The sequence below is a fragment of the Peromyscus maniculatus genome, chromosome 15, assembly GCF_049852395.1.
Source record: "Peromyscus maniculatus bairdii isolate BWxNUB_F1_BW_parent chromosome 15, HU_Pman_BW_mat_3.1, whole genome shotgun sequence".
Taxonomy (NCBI): Eukaryota; Metazoa; Chordata; class Mammalia; order Rodentia; family Cricetidae; genus Peromyscus; species Peromyscus maniculatus.
Genome location: NC_134866.1, coordinates 73000022 through 73024684, shown reverse-complemented (window position 1 = coordinate 73024684; position 24663 = coordinate 73000022). Strand labels below are relative to the sequence as shown.

At 44.2% G+C, this 24663-nt stretch overlaps 1 protein-coding gene across 2 annotated transcripts in view; it reads right to left on the bottom strand.

Annotated features, from left to right (window-relative positions):
- The window catches only part of Ap3b1 (adaptor related protein complex 3 subunit beta 1), a 222839-nt gene that overhangs the window by 175757 nt on the left and 22419 nt on the right, over window positions 1-24663 (bottom strand). For both annotated transcript variants that reach the window (XM_006981765.4, XM_076552077.1), the window contains exons 2-3: window positions 20344-20419; window positions 5091-5165 (exon numbers count right to left, since the gene is read on the bottom strand). In XM_006981765.4, coding sequence (XP_006981827.1) covers window positions 5091-5165; window positions 20344-20419 — 151 coding nt within the window. The remainder of the gene's footprint in view (window positions 1-5090; window positions 5166-20343; window positions 20420-24663) is intronic.

Genomic DNA, 24663 nt, shown 5'->3' with positions numbered 1-24663 from the left:
AGCAAGACCAGTTTAGGTGGAAACAAAAACCAGGTGAGGGAGGCCGGTCTAAAAGTGGTATAAGCCAAAAGATCCAAACCATAACATTTTTCATTCAAAACAATTTTTAAAGTTCTTGGTATCAAAGTTTTGATGCAATGATAGATGATTATTGGAAACAGATAACCAGAACTCCCCAACTAGAGATTCAAGTTCCTTAGAATACAGCACTTCTGGAAAGCAACCTATACCCACGCGTATTGACAGGTATGGTGACAGATTAATATAGAGTTCACATCTCAGTCTCAAAGTTCTCAAATCACCTTGGAATGAATGTGCTTGAGTTAAACTGTGGACTTCCAGAACTTAGCAGACTTCCACATAAGAGCTCAAAAACTGCCAATCCATATCACAGGACAGACAAATCAGGGCTTTCCAAACAGGTTACTACATCTAGGACCTCATGTCCTCAGCATCTGTAAGTCAATGAATAGCAATGTCTAAAAGCCACCAACACACTCTCAGGAACCATGACATTAGGAGGGGTATGTAACTTGTTTTGTTGCTTGTAACAATCACTTAAAGTGTTCTTTGTCCCTACCAATTACGTTCGGAGCTGACACCAAGTTTTAAAGGAGAAGCATCAGGTCTACCCTGCCCAGATCTCCTTAGGATTTATTTCCCAACAATACCTTTGTTTATCAGGACAGCCAGCTAGCTGTAAAAGTGTATTATGAACTCCAGAATGCATCTAGGATTATAATGGGTACACTGAAACATTCAGAACCACAGCTGAGCTAGCAGGCTTCACTGTAATTACTCACTATTGGAGAAGGATTTCTGCGACTGTTATAGCAAAAAGCATAACAATATCAAATCACGGAAGGTTGCAAAACACTAAATTTGTTCCAGTTCTGTTATAAGAATCAATCAATATTGACCACAAGAGGCCTATGCACTGCCGGGCTGCAGGTGTGCGTAGAAAGCCTCCTTCCCCGAGACCACTCTGTGACCAGCGACGGGAGCAGTTAAAGGTCCGTGACTGCGCCGCTCTCTGATCAGTTACTTTCATTCAATGTTACAACACTCCTTGCTGTCAAGCTAATCATAGCAGGGCCCCAGCAGTCTGGAGGAACACAGGCAGATCTCTTTAATTAGCTTATCGATACCACTACACCAAACTTCATGAGCTATTGACTGAAGCTTTGATTATTTTTGTACTATAAGCACTGGCTGCTTACTGGGTCACTTTGGGTATCATTTGACATCTAATGTCAGGTGACGTACGACATAGCTCACCTGCGTATCTAAGGCAGCATATACTTATAAAAATGAAACTTTTCACTCAGCAGCAAGGAGACATCGGTCCATTCTCACAGCACAGGTTTGTAAGAAGCTTATATCAGTGTTTCCAGAAGATTAGAAGATTAAGTATGTTCCAAAAAAATCACAAAGTTTTAAAGAACAAAAGCTCAAAAACAAGCAGCCCAGGGCTGAATACAGGGATGGGTGGTTAGAGCACTTGCTGCTCTTGAGGAGGACACAGATTCAATTTCCAGCACCCACATGGTGGCTCACAACCCTCTGTAACTCCAGTTCCAGAGGATCCAGCATCTTCTTCTGGCTTTCATGAACACTGCACACACATGGTACAAAGACATACACATAAAATAAAATTAAGTCTTTAAAAGAAAAAGACCAAAAATAATGTTTCTACTAAAACTTTCCTCACAGAATATCAGCCAACATACCAGAACCTGAGAGCAAAGGAGGAAAAAGAACAAACAGCTAGGTCTCCCTACTGATAACTGCTTACCAAGGGAAACAGCTCTGAATTAGCAAGAATACAAACTTTCCTGTTTCCGCAATGGGAAGTGCAGGGGTATCAAGTCCACCAGCTCACAGACTTGCTCATTCCTATCCATACCTACAACAGCCCAAGAGGATCGTCAGCATACTGGACACCTCACAAAGCATGGCTAATACCTGACGCTAAGGAGGGGTCTGGCACTAAGGTGGGGTGGGGGGAGAAGAGCCCCAGACACAAAGGATGGCGCTCACTGCCAGGGCAACAGCCTAGGATGGCTTCCTGGCTTTGGGTGATGACTGCCGAACATCTGCTGTATGACTACAGTAGTCCTCCATCGTCTCTTCATTGTGAAATACAGACAGAGAAATCCAGAGCCAGCCTCCCAGAGTTGCTCACTTGTGTGCAACAGAACACCTCAGCACAGACGCGCGTTCTCTATATTAGGGATCATCACTGCCGAGAGACTGTTCCCCGGAGCACCAGGACCAGCTCTGACTCTGCTTCCCAGGTTTTACAAGTCCAATCTGTTCTGCAGTAGAGTGCCAGCAAGTCTTAGGCTTGCACATAAGTGACATGAAAGTACCCGAGGCCAGGGGAAGAAACCTGGGGATGCAGTAGCAGGACAGACCCAAGATGGCACAGAAAATACCACTATACATACCACAATGCCTTTTGATCAGAGAAATGAAATTAAGAGAAAATAAAACTCTCAGTGAGCTATCACTTCATATATTCTAAATAAAAGAGCCATAATCTAAAATATAGTTTTTAAAGTTAAACAGAAAGCTGGAGATGTGCTTAGTGGTAGCATAGTAACCAATTATGCACAAACCCGAGTTCCATCCCAGCATCAGAAAGAATGAAAGAGAGAAAACCGGGGTGGAGGAGTATAGAGGGGGAGGGAGGGGTAGAGAGAAGAGAGGAGGAAGGGAAGGGCAGGTGTGAGCAAGTAAAAAGGTAGGACTCACATCATTACTGTTTTAAATGTAAAATGTTGCTGTAGGAAAGAAACGGTTGGCAGTTAACGTCATCACAGAGTCCTCATGTTACCAGCAACAGCAGCCTCCGGTCTACATCCACAGATGTGACCGTGAGGGGCCACACAAGAAGACCTGGACACTAACGCTCAGAGCAGCACTACCCCAATAGTCCAAAAGGAGAAATATTCTAAGTGTCCATCGATGGATGAATACACAAAGCACAGGCACCCATACAGTAGAATGCCCTTCATAAAAACACATGGTTATTGCCAGCCAACTAAGAACTGCCCACATTCCACAACCAGGTTCCTCCCCCGCTTCAGTGACCACGCCTGGCCCCCTCATCACTAATGTGACATATTTTCCCTATGCACACACTCCATACCGCCTCCCTATAAAGCCCTCCATGACAACCTGCTCAGTCGCCGTCTGTTTATCCAGCCCTGCTCAGACAGCTATTTTGAGCGTGCGCGCATGCACACACACACACACACACACACACACACACACACGCGCGCGCGCACACACGCGCGCGCGCGCACACATGCGCATGCTCACGCACACACATGCACACGCACACGCACGCACACTGCCCATAAATCTCTTGTATGAGGTCTGTTCCTGGTGTGACTTTTGTGGCTTCCTTGGCCCCAATCATCAGACACTCTTTCATCGAAAAGCCCTTTCAGGTAGAACACTACAGCATGAAGAACCTGAAAACATGCTACATAGAGACAGCTGCATTCTGCAGGGCCCTGTATCTTAAGTCAGATCTCTTTAGTCAGGCCTGAACACAGTCTCAAACAATGACCTCCTAGGATTTCATTTAAGTACAATTCACATGAAATGCCCAGAACAGGCAAATTCATAGACAGAAAGTAGCGGGGAGAAGGGGTGACTGCCAGTCACCACAGGATTTCTTTTGGAGTGAGGAAAATGCTATGGAATTGTGATAAATTCTATGAACACACTAAAAATCACTCAATTCAAACTGAAGCTGTGCAGAATGAACCTCTCACCCAGCAGAGTCCACTCGGTGACAGTTTCTTCTTTCCCTCTGGAGAATATCATTGGCAAGGGTGCTTTATACATTTAACACTGTGCTGGTTAGCATTATGTTGACTTGAAATTAACTGGAGTCGTTTTAGAAGAGAGAACCTCAATTGAGAAAATGTCCCCAACAGATGAGCCAGTGAGCAAGCTTGTGGTGCATTGTTTTGATTGATGGAGGAGGGTCCAGCTCGCTGTGGGCGGGGCCATCCCTGGGGCTAGCGGTCCTGGGCTCTTTCTATAAGAAAGCAGGTTGAGCAAGCCTTGAAGAGCAAGTCAGTAAGCAGTACCCCTCCATGGCCTCTGCATCAGCTCCTGCCTCCAGGTCCCTGCTCTGACTTCTCAGTGCCGGACTGTGACGTGGAGCTGTAAGCTGAAATAAACCCTTTCCTCCCCAAGCCACTTTCGGTGGTGGTGGTTTATCATAGCAACAGAAACCCTAAGACAAAATACCATCATAAAAAGTAGAAATATCTGTATCAGGGGTGAAAAGTCATAATATACAGAAAATATAATAAAACTACAAAATAGGCACATCCTAAAATCGCACCTCCCAGGGCCTCTTGTAAACTGCTGTCATAGCCTCCTAATTCAGACCACCACTGTTACGTGTTATGGGTGACATCATCTGTCGGCCACCGTAACAGCCCACAAACATTGGTGGTGACTTGTTTTAAATTCTGTGTGGGGTGGAGGGGTTCAAAGCCGTTGAGACAATCCTCTCAATTTAACCAGAGTTTTACTGCAGTGCAGATGAAGGTGTATGATTTTGACATTAGGCTATGGCATCCAGTCTAGCTTCTGGGAAAGGGTCTGGCAGGGGGTGCTCTCATTTAATAAGCCCACACAGGCGCACTGAGAGCTTAGTGCCTGTCATAATAGCCAGGAAATCTTCCAAGATCTCTGGGATTTGTGTTAAACATAGCAAAGGGGCCGCAAATTCTCAAAGTACGGGTAGCACTGAGTAGGTCTGTCTCACTGAGATATGCTATCCTAAAATTAAGTCATTGTCTTTAGGAATTCTTGAAAGCTCAACCTGGGTGAATGACTATCACTACAACTTCAATTTTATTTTTCACATTTTCCACCAAAATCCAAAGCTAAGTTCAAACCCACTTGTTGGTGTACTTACTTTACCTATATTTAAGACTGCAGCCATTTTACCATAATAAAAAGCCAATGAACTCAAATATATTGAATTACAAAGTAGCTACAAGTGTGTGGTTGGCTTACACAACAGGAGTAATCAAAATGGGAAAAGCAAACAGTACCTCGATGTTTTTACTGGCCACGTTCTTCACAACAGCAGGAAAGAGTTCAGATGCGTTTTTCCCCTTCGCAATCATCTAAGGGTTAAAGAGGAGCATTACTTTTAAAAAGTACTTTAAAAAGGACAGAAACTTTTAAGTTAGTAATCTGAAAACCAAAGTTATTCTAGGAAACTCTACACGTTAAATATTTCAAAGATTCTGTCATAAAGCAAGCTACACAATAACAGTTCAAGTTTTCCAGTGTCAACCACATCCCCACTACACAGATCTTGAGTACACACTCTCTGTGTTTCATACAATACACACATATATAGACACGTAAAGGGAAACTATACAGCCAAACGAGGAAGTGCACTCCTGTGATCCCAGCACCTGGGAGGGAGAGGAGAGGCTCCGAAGTTCAGGGCCAGCCTAGTCTATGTGAGACTCTGTCTCCAAAAAGGGGGCTTGGGGAGGAAGAGAAGGAGAAAGGAGGAAGAAGAAAGAGGGACAGGAACGGAACATACACAGTAAATTAAGAGATGTGTAGAAATGGTACAGCATCTTCCCCCTGCTAACCATATTGCAAACACCCTTCACTGTGTACCCTTGCTTCTCTCTCAGGTGCTCACATTAAAAACGTAGTACATATGCAATGGGTGCCAGGATTGTACAAGCTACCTCTCCTGGCTTTCTCAGAGCTTCTCTGGAATTTTTCATAAGTCTCTTCACTGTGCCCACTAAAGATCTGTGGACCACCATCACTTCCAATGCCCCAAATTTCCAAGGGTTCATTCACTCTTAGGACTCCCACTTCTACAAATAAAGACCAGTTTCCTGGAGCTCTGCAAATTCCCAGGCCAAGTTCAGCCTCCCTAACTGCACATGAGCAGCTGTCTCATCCCAACGTCACTCTGCCTAAAACCAAACTTGGTCTTCAAGAAAAAATTAGGAAAACAGAACACACTGCAGTAAAGGTGGAATTTATTATTTCCACCAATCCTCTTCGACAACAGAAAACAGAAAGGTGTTACTCTCTTCTCACATCTACACAGTAATCAGGGCCTGTTGCTAATTCCCATGTGTAACAGGTGATGTCACTCTTTGCTGCTCTGACCTACCTCAGGTCGGCATCACCTCGCTGAGGACCCCTCCACCTGTTCCACCTAGGACCAGTCCCCCAGTACCGGTAATAGAGACCACAGAGAACGTAATATGGAATCCGACTTTGAGGCCCAGCGGTAGCTCAGCAGCAGCAGGTTTATCTAGCATGCACAAGGTCCTGGGTTCAATGCACCATGATGGGGGAAAAAAACCCACTCCCACCCCCCACTCTCCACCCTCACCCCCACCCCCCAATCTCCACCCCCACCCCCACCAAATCCTCCCTCTGCACATGTCAGCCTGCCTCAAAAGATTTCAAAACTGCCTGACAATCTCTAGTCCACACTAATCCACTTACTATTCAAATGTCCTCTCAACTGCACGTGGTCTAATGCTGTTAGCCAAGTACTCACCCTAATAGTGCCTGGCCCTTCTCTGGTTCTATGGCTATCACATTTCCAACCAATTCATTTGACTTTTCCACATTCTGTCTTTCTAAGATACCACCTCCCTCCCTACAGCATCCCCAAGGATCTGACTCTCTTCCCTCCCTAGAGCATCTCCAAGGATCTGACTCTCTCCTCCTTCCCTAGAGCATTCCCGAGGATCTGACTCCTCCCTCACTAGAGCATCCCCAAGGATCTGACTCTCTCCTCCTTCACTAGAGCCATTCACAATGATCTCTCTCCTCCTTCCCTAGAGCCATTCACAAGGATCTGACTCTCTCCTCCTTCCCTAGAGCATCCCTGAGGATCTGACTCTCTCCTCCCTCACTAGAGCATCCCCAAGGATCTAACTCTCTCCTCCCTCACTAGAGCATCCCCGAGGGTCTGACTCTCTCCTCCCACCCTAGAGCATCCCTGAGGATCTGACTCTCACCTCCCTCCCTAGAGCCATCTCCAAGGATCTGACTCTCCTGTCTCCCTTGTTAGAAACACCTCCTAGAATCTGTAATCAACACTTTGCAATCTACACTTTGGAATTTCCCATGTGCTACAATAGAGTTCAAGTTATTTACTTGCATTTTATATCCATTTGTACATTTATTTTCTTCTCATTCTCAAAACAGTCCTTCTCCAGCTAAAGTGATATATCAGCTTTATTCATAAGTGTATTATATAAATACTGGGTGATAGTTTATGTTTTATAATTGCAGTAAACATTTCTCCCAATTCCTTTCTCTTACGATATCCTGAAAATACTCTGCAAGGCAGCTAGGCATAGAAGTGCCTATCTATAAGCCCAGTCTTCGGGAGGCTGAAGCAGGAAGATCTACGAGTTTGAGCCAGCCAGGGCTACAGAGCCAAATGTCTCTCAAAAGAAGAACCAAATAAACATTCCTTATTACAATCTCATCTTTTAATACTGTATTTCCTTACTTGTAACATTTTTATTTGTATGTTTTATGAAGCTTGATAAGCATCATAGAAAATTCCCAAACTACTGCAGCTAAAACACATCTTGATAAGACTGGCAAACTAACTTCAAGTCCCTCGCCCACAAGGCAGGTGCTCTGTAAGGACCTCACTGGAAATCCTGCCGAATTAAACTCTACCCCAAGCTGGCTCAACTTTACACTACAGAAAGATGTTCATAACATCAATATATGAGGAAGTGGAAAAAACACCCTACAGTACAATTCTAGAAGTATTTGCTGAGAAAATACAATGAATGAGAGATGCAATGGTCCTGAGCCAGGGAGTCCCTCAAATGGGCATGATGGTCCATAAACAGTAAATACCATACATGAGGGAAGCAACCCTGAGTACCCCAGAGAAAGAGACAAATGGGGAGTCCTGAAACATGGAGGTGGAGGCAGGAGCTGCTCTTTCTCTGTACAGTGATCACAAGGTTCTCCTCTCAGGGGAAGCTGAGGGAGAAGGGGAAGAAGTGTGGATGTTCAGAGATTAACAGCTTCCACAGCATGTTCTGTAAGCACGAGGCCAGAGCAGCCAGGGGAGAGTAAGCTAGGGGAAGAATGGCGGGACGTCACAGCATGGGGACCACAGGCAAGAGGGGGTGGCTTTGCACTGTTGAGGGTGAAATGGAGGACCACTCCAGAGTTCTGAGCAGAGGACAGGTCTCACTGGACTTGCATCTCAAGAAGATCTTTCTAGCTTATGAAAAAGTATGGAAAAGACAACAGGAAATACACAAGTACCCACAACAATTATGAGGCCACTACAGTCATCCAAGAGAGGGTAGGAGACAGTGAAAAAAAATGGTGAAGTTTGGAGTTATTCCAGAAATAGAGTCACGTGAGTAAGAGAGAAAATTGAAAAGTGAGGCTGGCACATGAGTACCTGGAAGACAGACCACTTACTCTGATGTCAAAGATGAGAAGTAGTTGGGAGATGAGAACCCAGGAGTCGGTCGTTGAGAAAGCAGCTGAACACCTTGTTAGTGTCCCTCTCCCTTCAGCGTTTCCAAGTTGAACCTCTCTGATACAAAAGGAGTCACTCAAGCTTTTGAGGGGTTTGCAGGACTACATTGTGCCAACCTTACAGTCTATGTATTTACATGAAAGCACCATCTCTCATTATGTTTTGTTTTGTTTTGTTTTTGTCTTTTGAGACAGGGTTTCTCTGTGTAGCCTTGGCTATCCTGGAACTCACTCTATAGATCAGGCTGGCCTCGAACTCCCCGAGATCCGCCTGCCTCTGCCTCCCGAGAGACACTATCTCTTAAAGATCATTAGCCGGGCGTTGGTGGCGCACACCTTTAATCCCAGCACTCGGGAGGCAGAGCCAGGCGGATCTCTGTGAGTTCGAGGCCAGCCTGGGCTACCAAGTGAGCTCCAGGAAAGGCGCAAAGCTACACAGAGAAACTCTGTCTCGAAAAACCAAAAAAAAAAAAAAAAAAAAAAAAAAAAAGATCATTACTGTACTGCCGTATCTTCAGCCAAGATGTCTCCTAATTGCTAACACCAGACTCTTTATACTAAACGCAACTGTTACAGTAAGACTCATGCCTACCACTTTATTACCTTTTTTCTGTTTGCTCAGAGTGCTATATTCTTCTATGTGCCCTTCCTCCATCTTTAAATTTTTTTTAAATTTGGAAGGGGGTATGCAATTGAGTATCTGTGAACACATGTTCATGTACATGGGGCACATGTCTGTATGACTATGCTTATGTGTGTAGGTAAACATGAATGTGGAAGTCAGAGGACAACCTCTGTGTCAGTCCTCAGGTGCCTTCATTTTGCTTGAGGCAGGGTCTCTTAGTCTGGAACTTGACCACATAGGCTAGACTAGCTGGCCAGCAAGCTCCTTAGAGATCTGCCCATCACCCCAATCTCAACACGGATGGAAGTGCCAAGCACATGTCACTGTGCCTAGCACCTGAATTTTTAATTTCTATTTGTTACTAGTGTGTGTTTGTGCATGTTGCTGTGCATGTGGAGAGGTTAGAAAAACTCTTCACAAGTTTGTCCTCTCCTTACACAGTGGGTTCTGGGATTGAACTCAGGTTGTCAGTAACCCTGCTAGCCCCATGCTTGGCTTTTTTTTTTTTTTTTTTTTTTTTTTTTTTGGTTTTTCAAGACAGGGTTTCTCTGTGTAGCTTTGCTCCTTTCCTGGAGCTCACTTGGTAGTCCAAGCTGGCCTCGAACTCACAGAGATCCACCTGGCTCTGCCTCCCGAGTGCTGGGATTAAAGGCGTGCGCCACCACCGCCTGGCCCATGCTTGGCTTTTTAATGTGGCTTCCGAAGATCCTACTCAGGCCCTCATGTGTGACGGCTTCAATGAAAAATGTCCCCATAGGCTATTATATTTGCATACTCAGTCCCCAGCTGATGAGCTGTTTGGGAAGGACTAGGGGATATGGCCTTGTTGGAGGAGGTGTGTCACTGGAGGTAGGCTTTGAAGTTTCAAAGCCCGTACCAGACCCAGTCTCTCTCCTCTTCCCCCCCCTCCTCCTCCTCCTCTTCCTCCTCCTCCTCCTCTCCCTCCTCCTCCTCTCTGCCTGCTGCCTGTGGATCAAGATAGAAAGCTCTCAATACTGCTCCAATGCCATGCCTATCTGCTCCCTACCATAATGATCATGGACTAACCCTCTAAAGCTGTAAGCAAACCCCCAATGAAATGTTTCTTTTATAAGGGGTGCTTTGGTCATGGTGTCTCTTCATGGCAATAGGAAAGTGACTGAATGTGAGGAGATCAGTAAAGAAACCAAAATAGCCATTTTGTGGGTGAAAAGGGAAAAGTTTATTCCAAACTGCCAAGGTTATCTCTTGGGAAAACAGAGAGAAGGGCATGGGGGGGGGGGGATTGAGGATGGGGATCATCAGGATAATACTGGGATGGATACCTGGGGAAAGAGGAGCCAGTGAGCTGGGGTGGGTGGCTCTGAAACATCTAACAAGTACTTGTGAGTAGGGACTGAGAAACCTGTAGGCTAGCATGGTCCCTTCTGTGAGATAAAGAGAATGACTCCTTTTGGCAAATGGGAACTAGCTTCCTGAGGGAATACTGGCTTTGGTCTAATGGAAAAGAAGGTTTTTTTCAGACCTGACAGTAACTAAGTCAGAAACTGGTACCAGGAACAGAGGTATTGTCCTGACAGGCCTAACCTGTTGGAAGACTTTGGGACTTTGGACTAGAAAAGCAGTTGCCCACTAGGATCAGGGAAGACAGGAGTGTTGAAAACAATGTGGGCCCTGCTCTAGTAACTTCAGAGAGGAAGGATCAGTGAGTGGCCTAGAGACCATTCTTGTGATGTGTTGGCAAAGATACACTTTTTGTCCTGGTCATAAAAACTTGCCTGAAGAGCCAGGCGGTAGTGGCACACACCTTTAATCCCAGAACTCAGAGGCAGAGGCAGGCAGATCTCTGCAAATTCAAGGCTAGCCTGGTCTACAGAGCAAGTTCCAGGGCAGCCAGGGCTAGACAGAGAAACCTTGTCTCTAAAAACAAACCAATTTTTGCCTGGAACTAAAATGATGCTTTGGATTAATGGCTGGCAGAGGAAATTTCAAGACAGTCTAGTATTGACTCTGTCATATGGTTATCAGTGATCACACTTATCCAGATCTACAATGAAAGGAACTAATGAGGCAATGAAAAATACAAAATGTACAGTGTGAGGGGGAAAAGAGCATGAGAAAATTCAATGTTTCAGCCAAGTCCTGGACACAAGGAGGTAAGTTTAAAGAAAATTCTGACGCTAAATGTAATCAAGTCTTGTGCACAAGGAGATATCGGAAGGCACAGGCAGGTGGATCGCTATGAGTCTGAGGCCAGCAGGGTCTACAGAGTGAGTTCCAGGACAGCCAGGGCTACACAGAGAAAGAATCCCTGGGGTTTGGGGAGAGGATAAAAATCTTGATGTTCAATGTAATAATAAAGGGAGTATTGGGCTCGGGGCAAGACCCCACCCAGCTAAGCTTCCAACTTGTGAAAAGGAATTAAAGGAAAGCTTTAATAGCAAAGGAAACAATCATATGCCCCAGCAAGCAGAAAATCTCGGCAGCTCAGGCCTCGTGGTTCCAGCTTTAGAGTCAAGAAGGAACCAGAAAAGGCACTAGGGAATCTACTCTGCTGTTCTTCAGGAAAGCTACTGAGGCCAGGGGTTGGGAGGGCATCCCATGCACGGAAGCCTGAAAAGGACATTGCAGGAGCTGTGAAGGTGAAGCCTGGACTGCAGTGGCGATCCCAAGAGGTTGGAACTGCCAACCTTGAACACCCATCAAGGAGAGCTGCAGACCAGATGTGGAGCCAGCCCAAAGGAGAGCAGTGTGTTGCAGTCCACAAAGCTGGAAGAGGTTGGAGTGTTTTGACGTCAGACATGGATGTACAGATTTGGAGTTGCCCTGATGGTTTTCGGTCTTGCTTTGCTCCAGTGTTCCCTCACTATGCTCCCTTTCTTTCCGTTTGGAATGGTAGTGTATATTCTGTGCCATGTCAGTGTTCTGCTGTTAAACTTCTATTTTATAGGAGGTTACAGTTAAGAGATTGCCTGGAGTCCCAGAAGAGACCTTGGACTTTTAAACAGTGTTGAGACTGTGAAAGACTTACATGGCTCCATGCTGATGGGGGCCAGGGAGTAAAATGCAATGGCTTGGCTGAAACTGTCCCCATAGGCTCACAGATTTGCATACTCGGTCCCCAGTTAAAGCACTGTTAGGGGAGGATTAGGAGCTGTGCCCTACCTGGAAAAGGTGTCCCCTTGTTGGAAGCGGTGCTCAGTGTGGGTGGGCCAGGCCCGGTGTTTGTGTCTGTGGATGGGGATGGAAAGCTCTCAGCTACTGCTCCAGTGACAAGCCTGTCTGCTTCCCACCATGATGACAAAGGAGTAACCCTGGAACTAAGCAAGTCCCCAATCAAATGCTTCCTTTCATAAGGGTTGCCTTGATCATGGTGTCTCTTCACAGCAACAGAGCAGTAACTAAGACATCTTATAAGGCAAGTGCTTTATGAACTGAGCTGTTCCCTAGCTACTTTTAAAAATCTAGTATTTTTATTTTATATTAACTTTTCAAGCTTTGATTTCAAGAGGAAAAGAGATGAGAGAGTGGGAAGGCAGATGAGGGACAGGGGGGATAGACTAACAGGCAGATACATACATGACAGACAGACAGAGACATAACACTGACCAGGTCAAGTAAAACACATTAAATTTATGACAATGCAGACTCTTAATCTCACCTTCCCACTAGCCTCTCTGAGAGAGCTGTCATATATATTATATCTGTGTCCATTCAAAATTTCCCAGGCAGACCTGAAGCTGGACAGGTCATGAGCCCTAGAGGAAGAAGACGTACTACTATTTCTATGCTAAATGGACAGAGCAGTAAGACTTACTGCTTCACCTACAGATCACTGCACCATTCAGTGCTTGTCAGAGAAGCTTGGGCAGGAGACGGCAGGTAGCGCAGACAACGTGCAGAGGGTAAGAGCCTGTGGAGTGCCACCCCTAAATGGAATGTCTCTCTCCCATCTCTCCCCACAAGGCTGAGACAAGGTATGTGGCTTTGGAGAATGTAGTTTAGGACATCACCTCTCCACAGCATACCTTACCACCTGGTCATAGCTGATCTAATAAAACCAGTAACTGAGAATGTGACTAGACCTTGGTTCCTATACTGCCTTTTATAACATCTTCACATACCAACTCGAACTATAATACCTACTTCCAACACACACACACACACACACACACACACACACACACACACACACGAACTAGAGAAACATCAACATTACTTCCATTGGTACACTTAATGAAATGTGTGCATCAATCCTAGAGACAAGGCTGCAGAGTTCTAGCTCCCTGGTCCTTCCATTCTGCTCTGCAGACACTTGGTCTTCTCCTAGCAACCAAGCCTACACTTCCTGTTAAGAGTGAAGAAAGTTTGTAAAGAACAATCCCAAACAGACATTCTGGACAAATGTAGACACCTTGAAAGAACCTGCTACGTAAGTATGACCTAACAAGGAACAAAATGCAGTATAAAGCAGCATCCCACAGTTCCGAAGAATAGAGCTTGCTGGAGAAGGAACCACACATTCTTTTAAAGAAGTGGATAAAGAGGAGGAAACAAGTCTATGTTTTAATGTGATTTGAGGAAACTGCATTTTTTGGGAAAAAAAGTAATTTTGAACTAGGAAAGAAATCCTTCAGATAAATCATCATTACCAAATTAAAAAATACAATAGAAGAACATAAGATACGACGAAAGTTACAATGATAGCTCAAAATATGCATCAAACATAACCAAAATTAGACAGGAAAGGAGAGCCGTCACCAACTGACAAGTGACGTGACAGAAACATGAAGACTAGATAAGAGAGAAAACTAGACGGAACAGTGTGTCAACAGAAAAGAGGCAGACTAGGGAAAGAAAGTAAGGAACTGAACTCCTCAAAACAGACAGAAGACTTAAATAATAACTCGTCAATACTATAACAAAGCAAATACCAATCAAATCTTACTAAATTTATTTTTCTTCAAAATACTGAATCTACAAGACAGCTAAAACACGTTCTCAAAAAGAGGGAAGAAAGCAATCAGGTTGGCATCACATTTTTGTTCCCTAATCTAAAGTCAAATTAAGAATAAAATATACACATATTTCAGAAGAAAAAACACTGAAATCCAATAATCCTACTAAATAGCCTATTTTCAGACAGAAAGGGCTCAGAATGCCACTTACATCCTCTTCCTAAGGAATGTTTCTGTCATCTGAAAATAAACCAAACATCTAAACAGTAAGAAGACAGAATTTCTAAGAAAAGGAAAAGAAAGAGCTATGGGTGAGCACACTGAGTGTGTGAAAAAGAAAGACAGAGCAATGATAGGTGAGCACACTGAGTGTAAGAGAGACAGAGCAATGATGGGTGAGCACACTGAGTGTGTGAAAAAGAAAGACAGAGCGATGATGGGTGAGCACACTGAGTGTAAGAGAGACAGAGCGATGGGTGAGCACACTGAGTGTGTGAAAAAGACAGAGGGATGGGTAGCACACTGAGTGTAAGAAGAGAGACAGAGCGATGGGTGAGCACACTGAGCAGAGACAGAACTAGGAACCTACAGCACACAGCACCTTCACTAACACACGGCTATTTCTTTCCACCCATGGGCTCCTGTGAAAACTCTGCTAAACAAGTATCAGTTCAAGGTCAAGGGCGTTGCTAGAGCACATGGCAGACCCGCTTTTAATTTAACTACTATACTGCTTGACATGGCACCATTTACATTCCCATCAGCAGTCAGGAAGGCTCCTATTTATAGTCAACATCTTTACTAACACTTGAGTCTCTTTGTTTTTATAATGGATTCTAAGGAGAGCAGGGTAGTCTCATTGTGGGTGATCGCCACTGTCCTAATGATTAGAGACACTCAGCATTTTTCCCTACACTCACTGTCCTCTGCTTGTCTTCTCAGAAGGAGGCCTACCCTAGGCTTTCCAGCCACCCTCCCAGGCTGTGCTCTGTGCTCTGGACACTGACCCTTTAATCTGGTGAGTGATTGAGGTATGCTCTCCCACTCTGTGGATAACCCTTTAATCTGGTGAGTGACTGAGGTATGCTCTCCCACTCTGTGGATAACCCTTTAATGTGGTGAATGATTTAGGGATGCTCTCCCACTCTGTGGATAACCCTTTAATCTGGTGAGTGATTTAGAGATGCTCTCCCACTCTGTGGATAACCCTTTAATCTGGTGAATGACTGAGATATGCTCTCCCACTCTGTGGATAACCCTTTTATCTGGTGAATGACTGAGGGATGCTCTCCCACTCTGTGGATAACCCTTTAATCTGGTGAATGACTGAGGGATGCTCTCCCACTCTGTGGATAACCCTCTAATCTGGTGAGTGATTGATGTATGCTCTTCCACTCTGTGGATAACCCTTTAATCTGGTGAGTGATTGAGGTATGCTCTCCCACTCTGTGGATAACCCTTTAATCTGGTGAATGACTGAGGGATGCTCTCCCACTCTGTGGATAACCCTTTTATCTGGTGAATAACTGAGGTATGCTCTCCCACTCTGTGGATAACCCTTTAATCTGGTGAATGACTGAGGGATGCTCTCCCACTCTGTGGATAACCCTCTAATCTGGTGAATGACTGAGGGATGCTCTCCCACTCTGTGGATAACCCTTTTATCTGGTGAATAACTGAGGTATGCTCTCCCACTCTGTGGATAACCCTTTAATCTGGTGAGTGACTGAGGGATGCTCTCCCACTCTGTGGATAACCCTCTAATCTGGTGAGTGATTGAGGGATCCTCTCCCACTCTGTGGATAACCCTTTAATCTGGTGAATGACTGAGGGATGCTCTCCCACTCTGTGGATAACCCTTTAATCTGGTGAATGACTGAGGGATGCTCTCCCACTCTGTGGATAACCCTTTAATGTGGTGAATGACTGAGGGATGCTCTCCCACTCTGTGGATAACCCTTAAATCTGGTGAATGACTGAGGGATGCTCTCCCACTCTGTGGATAACCCTTTAATCTGGTGAATGACTGAGGGATGCTCTCCCACTCTGTGGATAACCCTTTAATGTGGTGAATGACTGAGGGATGCTCTCCCACTCTGTGGATAACCCTTAAATCTGGTGAATGACTGAGGGATGCTCTCCCACTCTGTGGATAACCCTTTAATCTGGTGAATGACTGAGGGATGCTCTCCGACTCTGTGGATAACCCTTTAATCTGGTGAGTGACTGAGGGATGCTCTTCCACTCTGTGGATAACCCTTTAATCTGGTGAATGACTGAGGGATGCTCTCCCACTCTGTGGATAACCCTTTAATCTGGTGAGTGACTGAGGGATGCTCTCCCACTCTGTGGATAACCCTTTAATGTGGTGAATGACTGAGGGATGCTCTCCCACTCTGTGGATAACCCTTTAATCTGGTGAATGACTGAGGGATGCTCTCCCACTCTGTGGATAACCCTTTAATCTGGTGAATGACTGAGGGATGCTCTCCCACTCTGTGGATAACCCTTTAATGTGGTGAATGACTGAGGGATGCTCTCCCACTCTGTGGATAACCCTTTAATCTGGTGAATGACTGAGGGATGCTCTCCCACTCTGTGGATAACCCTTTAATCTGGTGAATGACTGAGGGATGCTCTCCCACTCTGTGGATAACCCTTTAATGTGGTGAATGACTGAGGGATGCTCTCCCACTCTGTGGATAACCCTTAAATCTGGTGAATGACTGAGGGATGCTCTCCCACTCTGTGGATAACCCTTTAATCTGGTGAATGACTGAGGGATGCTCTCCGACTCTGTGGATAACCCTTTAATGTGGTGAATGACTGAGGGATGCTCTCCCACTCTGTGGATAACCCTTTAATCTGGTGAATGACTGAGGGATGCTCTCCGACTCTGTGGATAACCCTTTAATCTGGTGAGTGACTGAGGGATGCTCTCCCACTCTGGTTGCTGGTTCTTGACGTGGGATCTAAGCCAGCATCGGGAAGCTTCTTCCCTACGTTTTCTTTTCCATTTTGCATCTCTAGTCTTTGATCCACTCCGGTTTGTTTCATGCCTGCCATGAGGCAGGAATCCAACTCCCCTGTCTTGTACTTTTTCAGGACTGCTGAGTAACATCCTCCTCGATACCCACCTGGCCTCACAGCTGAATGTTTGTTTCTGGGTCCTTCACAGTGTTCTACTGCTCTTTATGTCTAGCTGAGCACACCACCATTCTGATTACTGTAGTTTTAGGGAGTTTTTCAATCAGGAAGAGTATATGAATATTTCATTTGTATAATAAAAGATATGTGTATCACTTTTATAAGAGTAATTTTTCATTATTAATCATTTTTCCATAGACAAAAAATAAAACTCCAAATTCATTTTTACATAAACTTTGATAAACATACACAGCCATACTTATTAAGCCAGGTGTGGTAAACAGCTGTAATCCCAGAACCTGGAAGCAGAGGCAGGAGAACTGCTCAGTCTGAGGTTATCCTGGCCCACACACTAAGTTCCAGGCCACCCAGGTACAAAGCAAGACTCCACCTCAAAAAAAGAACAAAAAGGCCAAGTATATTTGCTCAGTGGTGGAGCACTTGCCTAGTACAATTCCTAGTACCACCAACAAACATAAAACTAAAATAGCCAGGCATGGTGGCACATGCATTTAATACAAACAACTGGAAGGCAGAGGCAAATGGATTCTGTGAGTTCAAGACTACCCTATGCTGTGTGGCAAGTTCCAGGACAGTCAGGGTCACACAGTGAGAAACTGCCTCAAATAAATAAATAAAAACAAATACATGCACGCTTAAGTTATATTTACGATATAGCAGCAGTATGGATTATGGAATTAATTATTATTAATTATTTTCTTGCCTTAACAGAAATATAGAAAAAAAACTACTTACTATTATGTTACATTTTTTAATTTTTTATTAATTTTTAATTTATTTGCTTATTTATTTACTTATTTGGGTTTTGTTTTTTGTTTTTTTTTTGGGGGGGGGGGTTCCAAGACAGGGTTTCTCTGTGTAGTTTTGGTGCCTGTCCTGGATCTCACTCTGTAGACCAAGCTGGCCTCGAACTTACAGAGATCTGCCTGCCTCTGCCTCCCGAGTGCTGGGATTAAAGGTGTGCACCACCACCACCTGGCTAAAAAAATATTTTTAAATTTTTTTAAGTATTTAACATATTTCCCTCCACCTCTGACTCAGGAATTACAACGGAATCCCAGGGTTTAGTAAAATAAAATGATTTAATGGGATGTTATAGCCACAACCTGAAGACATAGGAGCAGCCTCTGCTTTGCATGGTAGTACATGCCTGTGATCTGCAGGATGTGAGCTGAAGCCATGAAAAGCAATTTCAGGAATTCACTGCACAGAGTGTAATTGATCTGTGCCTTTTAAAGGTTCTGTCAAAACATTAATAACTACTTTAATAAAGGTGTCTTGGTTATTATTCTACTGCTGTGAGGACATATCACGACCAAGACAACTCTTATAAAAGAAAGCATTTGAGTGGGGCTTTCTTACAGCTTTAGAGGGTTGGTCCATGATCATCATGGTGAGAAGCAGACAGGCATGGCACTGGAGGAGTAGCTGAGAGCTTTACAACCTGATCCACGGGCAGCAGGCAGAGAGAGAGAGGGACTGGGCCTGGTGTGGGCTTTTAAAATCTCAAAGCCCATTCCCAGTGACACACCTCCTCCAATAAGGCCACACCTCCTAATCCTTCCCAAACTGTTCAAACATCTAAGGGAGCCATTCTCATGAAAATCATCACAACAGGGAAACTCTAAATAGCAATGTGTATTGCTATTTAATGAATAGAAAATAAAGTTATTAGCACGCTGCAATTTGAAGCACTGAGAATGAACTGCTAAGAGCAGATGGACAGCTGCCATCTTCTCTTCGTTTACCGCACGCTGATCATCTTTTCTCTGCCCTGGAAACAGTTTTCACCTTTCTCAGTCTGGATCCGTTCCCAATATCCTATTTTTGTACCTGTAATGTTGTCAAGTATCTCTTAAAAGTCCTTTAGTTAGTAGGAAGTGCTTTTCTTTTCTTTTTTCTTCTTTTGTTTCTTTCTAATACCATCACTTCCTCCCGTCAACTTCATCCTTTTAATCAAACCCCCCTTAGTTGCTTAAGTGCCTTTTCTAAGTCCCTTCAGCTAGAAATGTAAGTGTCTTTCAAACAATGGTGTTTAGCTATTTCCACACAATCTACCAATCCTCAGGCTGAATTTCACTGACAACATTTTATTGTTATAAATAAAATAAATATAAATAAAAAACAACTTTTTATTTCATTTGCTAAAGTTGCGTTATTTGGGGACCAAATCCCTCTTCCAATGATCCACTTTGGAAAATATTACAGGAAACAAGGATGCAACTACACCTTTTGCTGTCGGAGGATAGACTGATTAATAAGTGCAGCAACCAACACAGTCTGATTTGAAACTGAGAATTTACAGAGTACTTGTGGACTGAAGGCTGGCAGGCGGAATGTCAACATGTAACTAACTACTCAATCAGTACACTAATCACAATCAAAATCTGAGCATGTTGTTGGGGAGCTACAGTTCTTTAAATTGTGAAAAATGAAATTTTGTTCACACAAAGCTATGAAGTATGAAGTACAATATTAATAAATAAAATATAAGAAATAGATTCATCAGCGTTTTGCTGACACTGCCAAATGACATCTACCATTCACACGGAAGCAGGGACCAAGCCATCCATGGCTGTTGTAAGACACAACTCCTTCGACTTTCCTTTCAGACAGTTCATCTCCAGACCGCCTCACTAAAGACCCACTAGCACCTGAAGTTTGTGTCATGGACGGGTTTAGACTGCGGCATGAGAAGAGAGGATCTCAGCTCTCTGTGCTCACGACCGTAGGCAGTAAGATCACAAACAAAAACCCTTAAATACCCGGAAGTGAAAATAGGGTTATGCTATTGCCTTATTTTGTCTTCAAAATGATTTATTCTATCTCAGGGAAGGAATGTCTTGATGTTAGCGATGGAAAATTAGAGCAGAACAGATGGAACTAGGAGACAAGTGTCTTGATTTCTTATGTTACTGTCCCTTAACATTTTTAAACAGGTAATCTAAATTAGTAAGAAAGAACAAATTACTGCTGTTTACCTATGCCTTGGCACGCACAGTGAATATAATCCCACCCACAGCTTCCAACAGTCACAGCCTTGAACACTTGACCTACCCCAACAATCCGCTTCATAGCATCTAGTTTGGCGGAGTCTTTGCTGCTCTCCAGCATCTGCTTCAGGTCTTCATTCCTGTTACAAAAGAGAAGACGAAATTCTAGACTTGGACTTTGTGAAAAACAGCTACCAAGTCTACCACCTTTATGAGAACTGGAAACAGCGCGATGGGAGGAGCTGCGTTCAGGTAATCAAAGGTTGGTTTCCTGCTTCACCCTACAAAGTCTATGCAGCACGTTGTTAGAAAGCCCACAGTGACAGCGAGGTGAGAGCCGCCCTTCGGCTTTACATTTGCTGATGAACTGTTAACATGGCACATAAAGTCTCTCACTTCAAATTTTTTTTTTGACATAATCATGGGGGGGTTATCAAGTCAGCTCTAAAATACTTTCACATGCAAAAACAAACAACAAAACCTAAAAACTTTTTTCAGACTATTATTCCACAAGTTCCCTAAATTGTGTGTAATTTGCATCATCCCAACTTCCTATCCCCCAACTGCACAAATAAATAGGGTTACCCCTTCACTCTGAGACTAAATGCATTTCAACATCTAAACGGGAGCCTGTGGCTATAAATATGGGCAGTTAGCTACAAGGATGAAAACACAGAGCAAAGAGAGAACTACTTAGAAATTTGAGTCCACAGGATGCAGTGACTGGGCGCGGAAACAGACACTAGGAAGGTTGACATTATTCCCAGGTTGAAGGAACCTAGGATGCCTCCAACTCTGTCACAAGGCTCTCTGCTATTTAAACAGCCTTGAAACACGGTCTAGAACAATGGCTGTCAGCATCTTCACTCAGAAGAGCTGCAGAGAAGAGAGGATGAAGGAAAGGCCCATCAGTTCCTTTCTGTTGGTCATGACCAACCCTCTATTCTTCTAAGTGAATCTTCTCTGGGGAATTCACAAACATGAACTCACCCCACTAAAGAAAATATGTCATTCATAATCTCTAATCACTTTTCATTAAATATAATAAAATAATTTTTGAAGACAGTTGCTAGACAAAAAGTCCTTGACTCAGGAGAACTATCCCACCGATGCTTTGTTCTTGGACTGCAGGCAGAGTTGTGGGATGGAAATCTGTGTTTGGGGCTACTAGTGTGGGGTGTTAGGGCAGGTCTGGCAAGCAGACACAGAAGCAGGGTGACGCTACGAAAATTGCTTTTGGAACCAAGTACTAGGGAAAGAATTAGAGTTCTGAAGTACACATTAGAAAAGGGGGCAGCAAGAAATCCGTGTGTTAAAGATGAATCTGTGAGCTGGGCTGTGGTGGTGCACGCCTTTAATCCCAGCACTCGGGAGGCAGAGCCAGGTGGATCTCCGTGAGTTCGAGGCCAGCCTGGACTACAGAGTGAGTTCCAGGACAGACAGGGCTACATAGAGAAACCCTATATAAATCAAACAAACCAACGAGAGATGAATCTGTGAGGCCTCAGACAGAAAGGGGGATCATGTTATTGAAGACAGAGGAAGGTGATTCTTGTTAGAAGCAGCAGAGATCTTTGCTGAACTGTGCTCAGTGTCTTAAGGAAAGTAGGGGTGAATGGCAGATGGGCTTGGCCAGAGCTGTGGTTCACATAGTCCAGCTTGGGAGGCTGAGGTGAGAGAACCACTTGAACCTGGGTTTAAGACCAGCCTGAGGAGTGTAGTGAAAGTTCACAGCAAAGGGGGCGAGGCAGGATGGGAAAGGGAGGAGAGAGAGGGAAGGGAGAGAGGAAGGGAAGGCAGGAGACAAAAGGGGGGGCAGGAAGTTGACACTGGATATTTAAATGTGGCTATTTCAAAAACAGCATGTTGATGAAATGGCCCAGTTTTTCTTTGCTGCTAACAGTAAAATATGAGGTAAGACATAAATTGGCCAAGCCAACAGGACTGTATAGTGAGAACCTGTTGGAACAAGGTCCAGAATGGACTTGAGTGACAATACTTCAGAGTGCTCGTGAGAAAACAAGACAAGGGTCTTGTGACCTCCGTTTCTTCAAAACAGAATCCTTCTGAGAATGTGTTTTTGGCTCCCCCACCCCCAGTGTAGCAGATGGGAGTGAGTTGACTTCCGATTATTCATTACAATTGGCTACTGTTATTTATTTATTTGCCTCTATAGAAAAACATGCTTTCACCAGGTGCAGCTCGCCCTTGTGATTGGACACTTTACTCATGTGACTCCTCTGAAGCCTCCAAGTATCAATTGTCTAATGTTCTCAATAAAGTTGACTACTGCATGAGACTTTATTCTACATTTATGGGCTCCATTCTCCCAGGTCTGCAGTGGTTCTCAATCTGGGGGTCACAACCCCTGGGGTGTAAGTAGCCTTGTTTTGTTTTGTTTTGTTCTGTGTTGTTGTGTTGTGTTGTGTTGTGTTTTGTTTTGTTTTTCGAGGCAGGGTTTCTCTGTGTAGCCCTGGCTGTCCTGGAACTTGCTCTGGAGACCAGGCTGACCTCAAACTCAGACAACCACCTGCCAAGTGCTGGGATTAAAGGAGTGCACCACCACCACCCAGCCAGCAGCCCTTTCATGGGGGTCCATATCAGGTATCCTGCATATCAAATATCTACATTACAATTCCTAACAGTAGCAAAATTATAGTTTTGAAGTAGCAAAGAAAATAATTTTATGGTTGGAGTCACCACAACATGAGCTGTATTATTAAAGGATGGCAGCACTAGGAAGGTTGAGAACCACTGATCTACAGCAGTAAACAAAACCTTGTCTCAAAAAAGAAAGAAAAAAATAGAACTTAATTTTTACAAAGGAATTAGATTTAAGTAAAAACGAATTAAAACTTGAAATGTTTAGAAAACCCTCAACCTAGCTCTATTGCAAACAATGAAAAGGATGTTCTGGAGAAACACCAGGGGTGTGGATGAAAGCTCAAGACGAATGTGGCAATGCACTTGAAATCCCAGACCTCAGGAGCCTGAGGTGGACAGACTGTGAGTTCAATATCCGCCTGGGCCACAGAGCAATTTCCAGAAGCCTGGGCCACCTACAGACCTTGCCCCAAACCAACCAACCAGCAAACAAACAAAAAGGAGATCATGAGAAAACTCATTTAATCAGCCATCTCCACAGAACCAAGGAGAAAGGGGAGTACACCAAAGAGACAATGGATGAGACAAATGAATGGGTAACTTCTGGAATTTCTAGGCCATGTGCACCGTGGGGCAGGCGAGGCAGTCATCTATCGCTAAGCAAAGAAAAGCAAAAACCCCAGAAGGGAGGTCAGCCCGTACACAGCCCCATGTGCAACCATTTTACCCAGGAAATTTCTACACAGCCCCACTTTACACAGATGCATAAAGCAGTATAAAGCAACACACTTACGGACAATAAGTCATGAAGAAATTTATTTGGAAGCACTATTTGTAGACATATAATTTTCCCATTGTACGTTTTACTAAAGCTGAAAGTCAATTTTGGACGCTAATGTAGTGGGTGTCTTCTTTATGCCTGCACTGTGTATCTGATATGAGGGACACAGCGGCTTCAATGTGTCGGAGCTGATAGCACTCGGCGGGGAGGATCAAACTGCGGCACGTCCACTTCCTGGAACGCAGCTCAGCAGTGAAAAGACACAGACATCGACCCATGGGCCAGCACCTACTAACCTCCGGAGAACTAGGCTGAGTGTCCAGTGCCACGGGTCACATCTCACAGTAACAAAGCTAGAGGATGGAGACATTACAGATGGCCAAGGGTGGGCAACAGGAAACAGGGAGGGCACACAGGACCCCTTGCTTGGTACTTCAAGCATAAAAACTACACGTATGACAAGACAGAGCTAGTCATACAAACAGAAATAAACCAAGTAAAACTGGGCGGATCTGAGCCTGGCTCATGAATTACATTAATGTCAACATGCCAGAGCTTGGCAGGCAAACTCATGAACTGTGAGGGACACAGGACAACTCTCTGTAGCATATCTTTTAACTCAGTGTGACTCTGCAGGAACCCCAAATAAAAACTAAGCAGCATCTCACAGTGACCGCGACTCAGCTGACACTCACATTGTAAAAGGTGAGAGTCAAGCGTCCACTATGCCACAGAAGACGTAGCGGTATCACAAATTCGTGAAAAAGTATCATTCTTCAGAGAAATGCAAAGTGAGGTGCCATTACACACCCACACAAGAGCTAAAAAAAGACTGATAATAATAAATGTTGGCACATATATGGAAGCACCCAGAACTCACACTGTTGTTGGTAGAAATAAAAAATGATATGCTCACACAAAAAAATGGGACATTCTTACAAATTTAAACATACACTTGCCACCATTGAACTACACTTCTCCAAAGAGAAAAAGCACGTA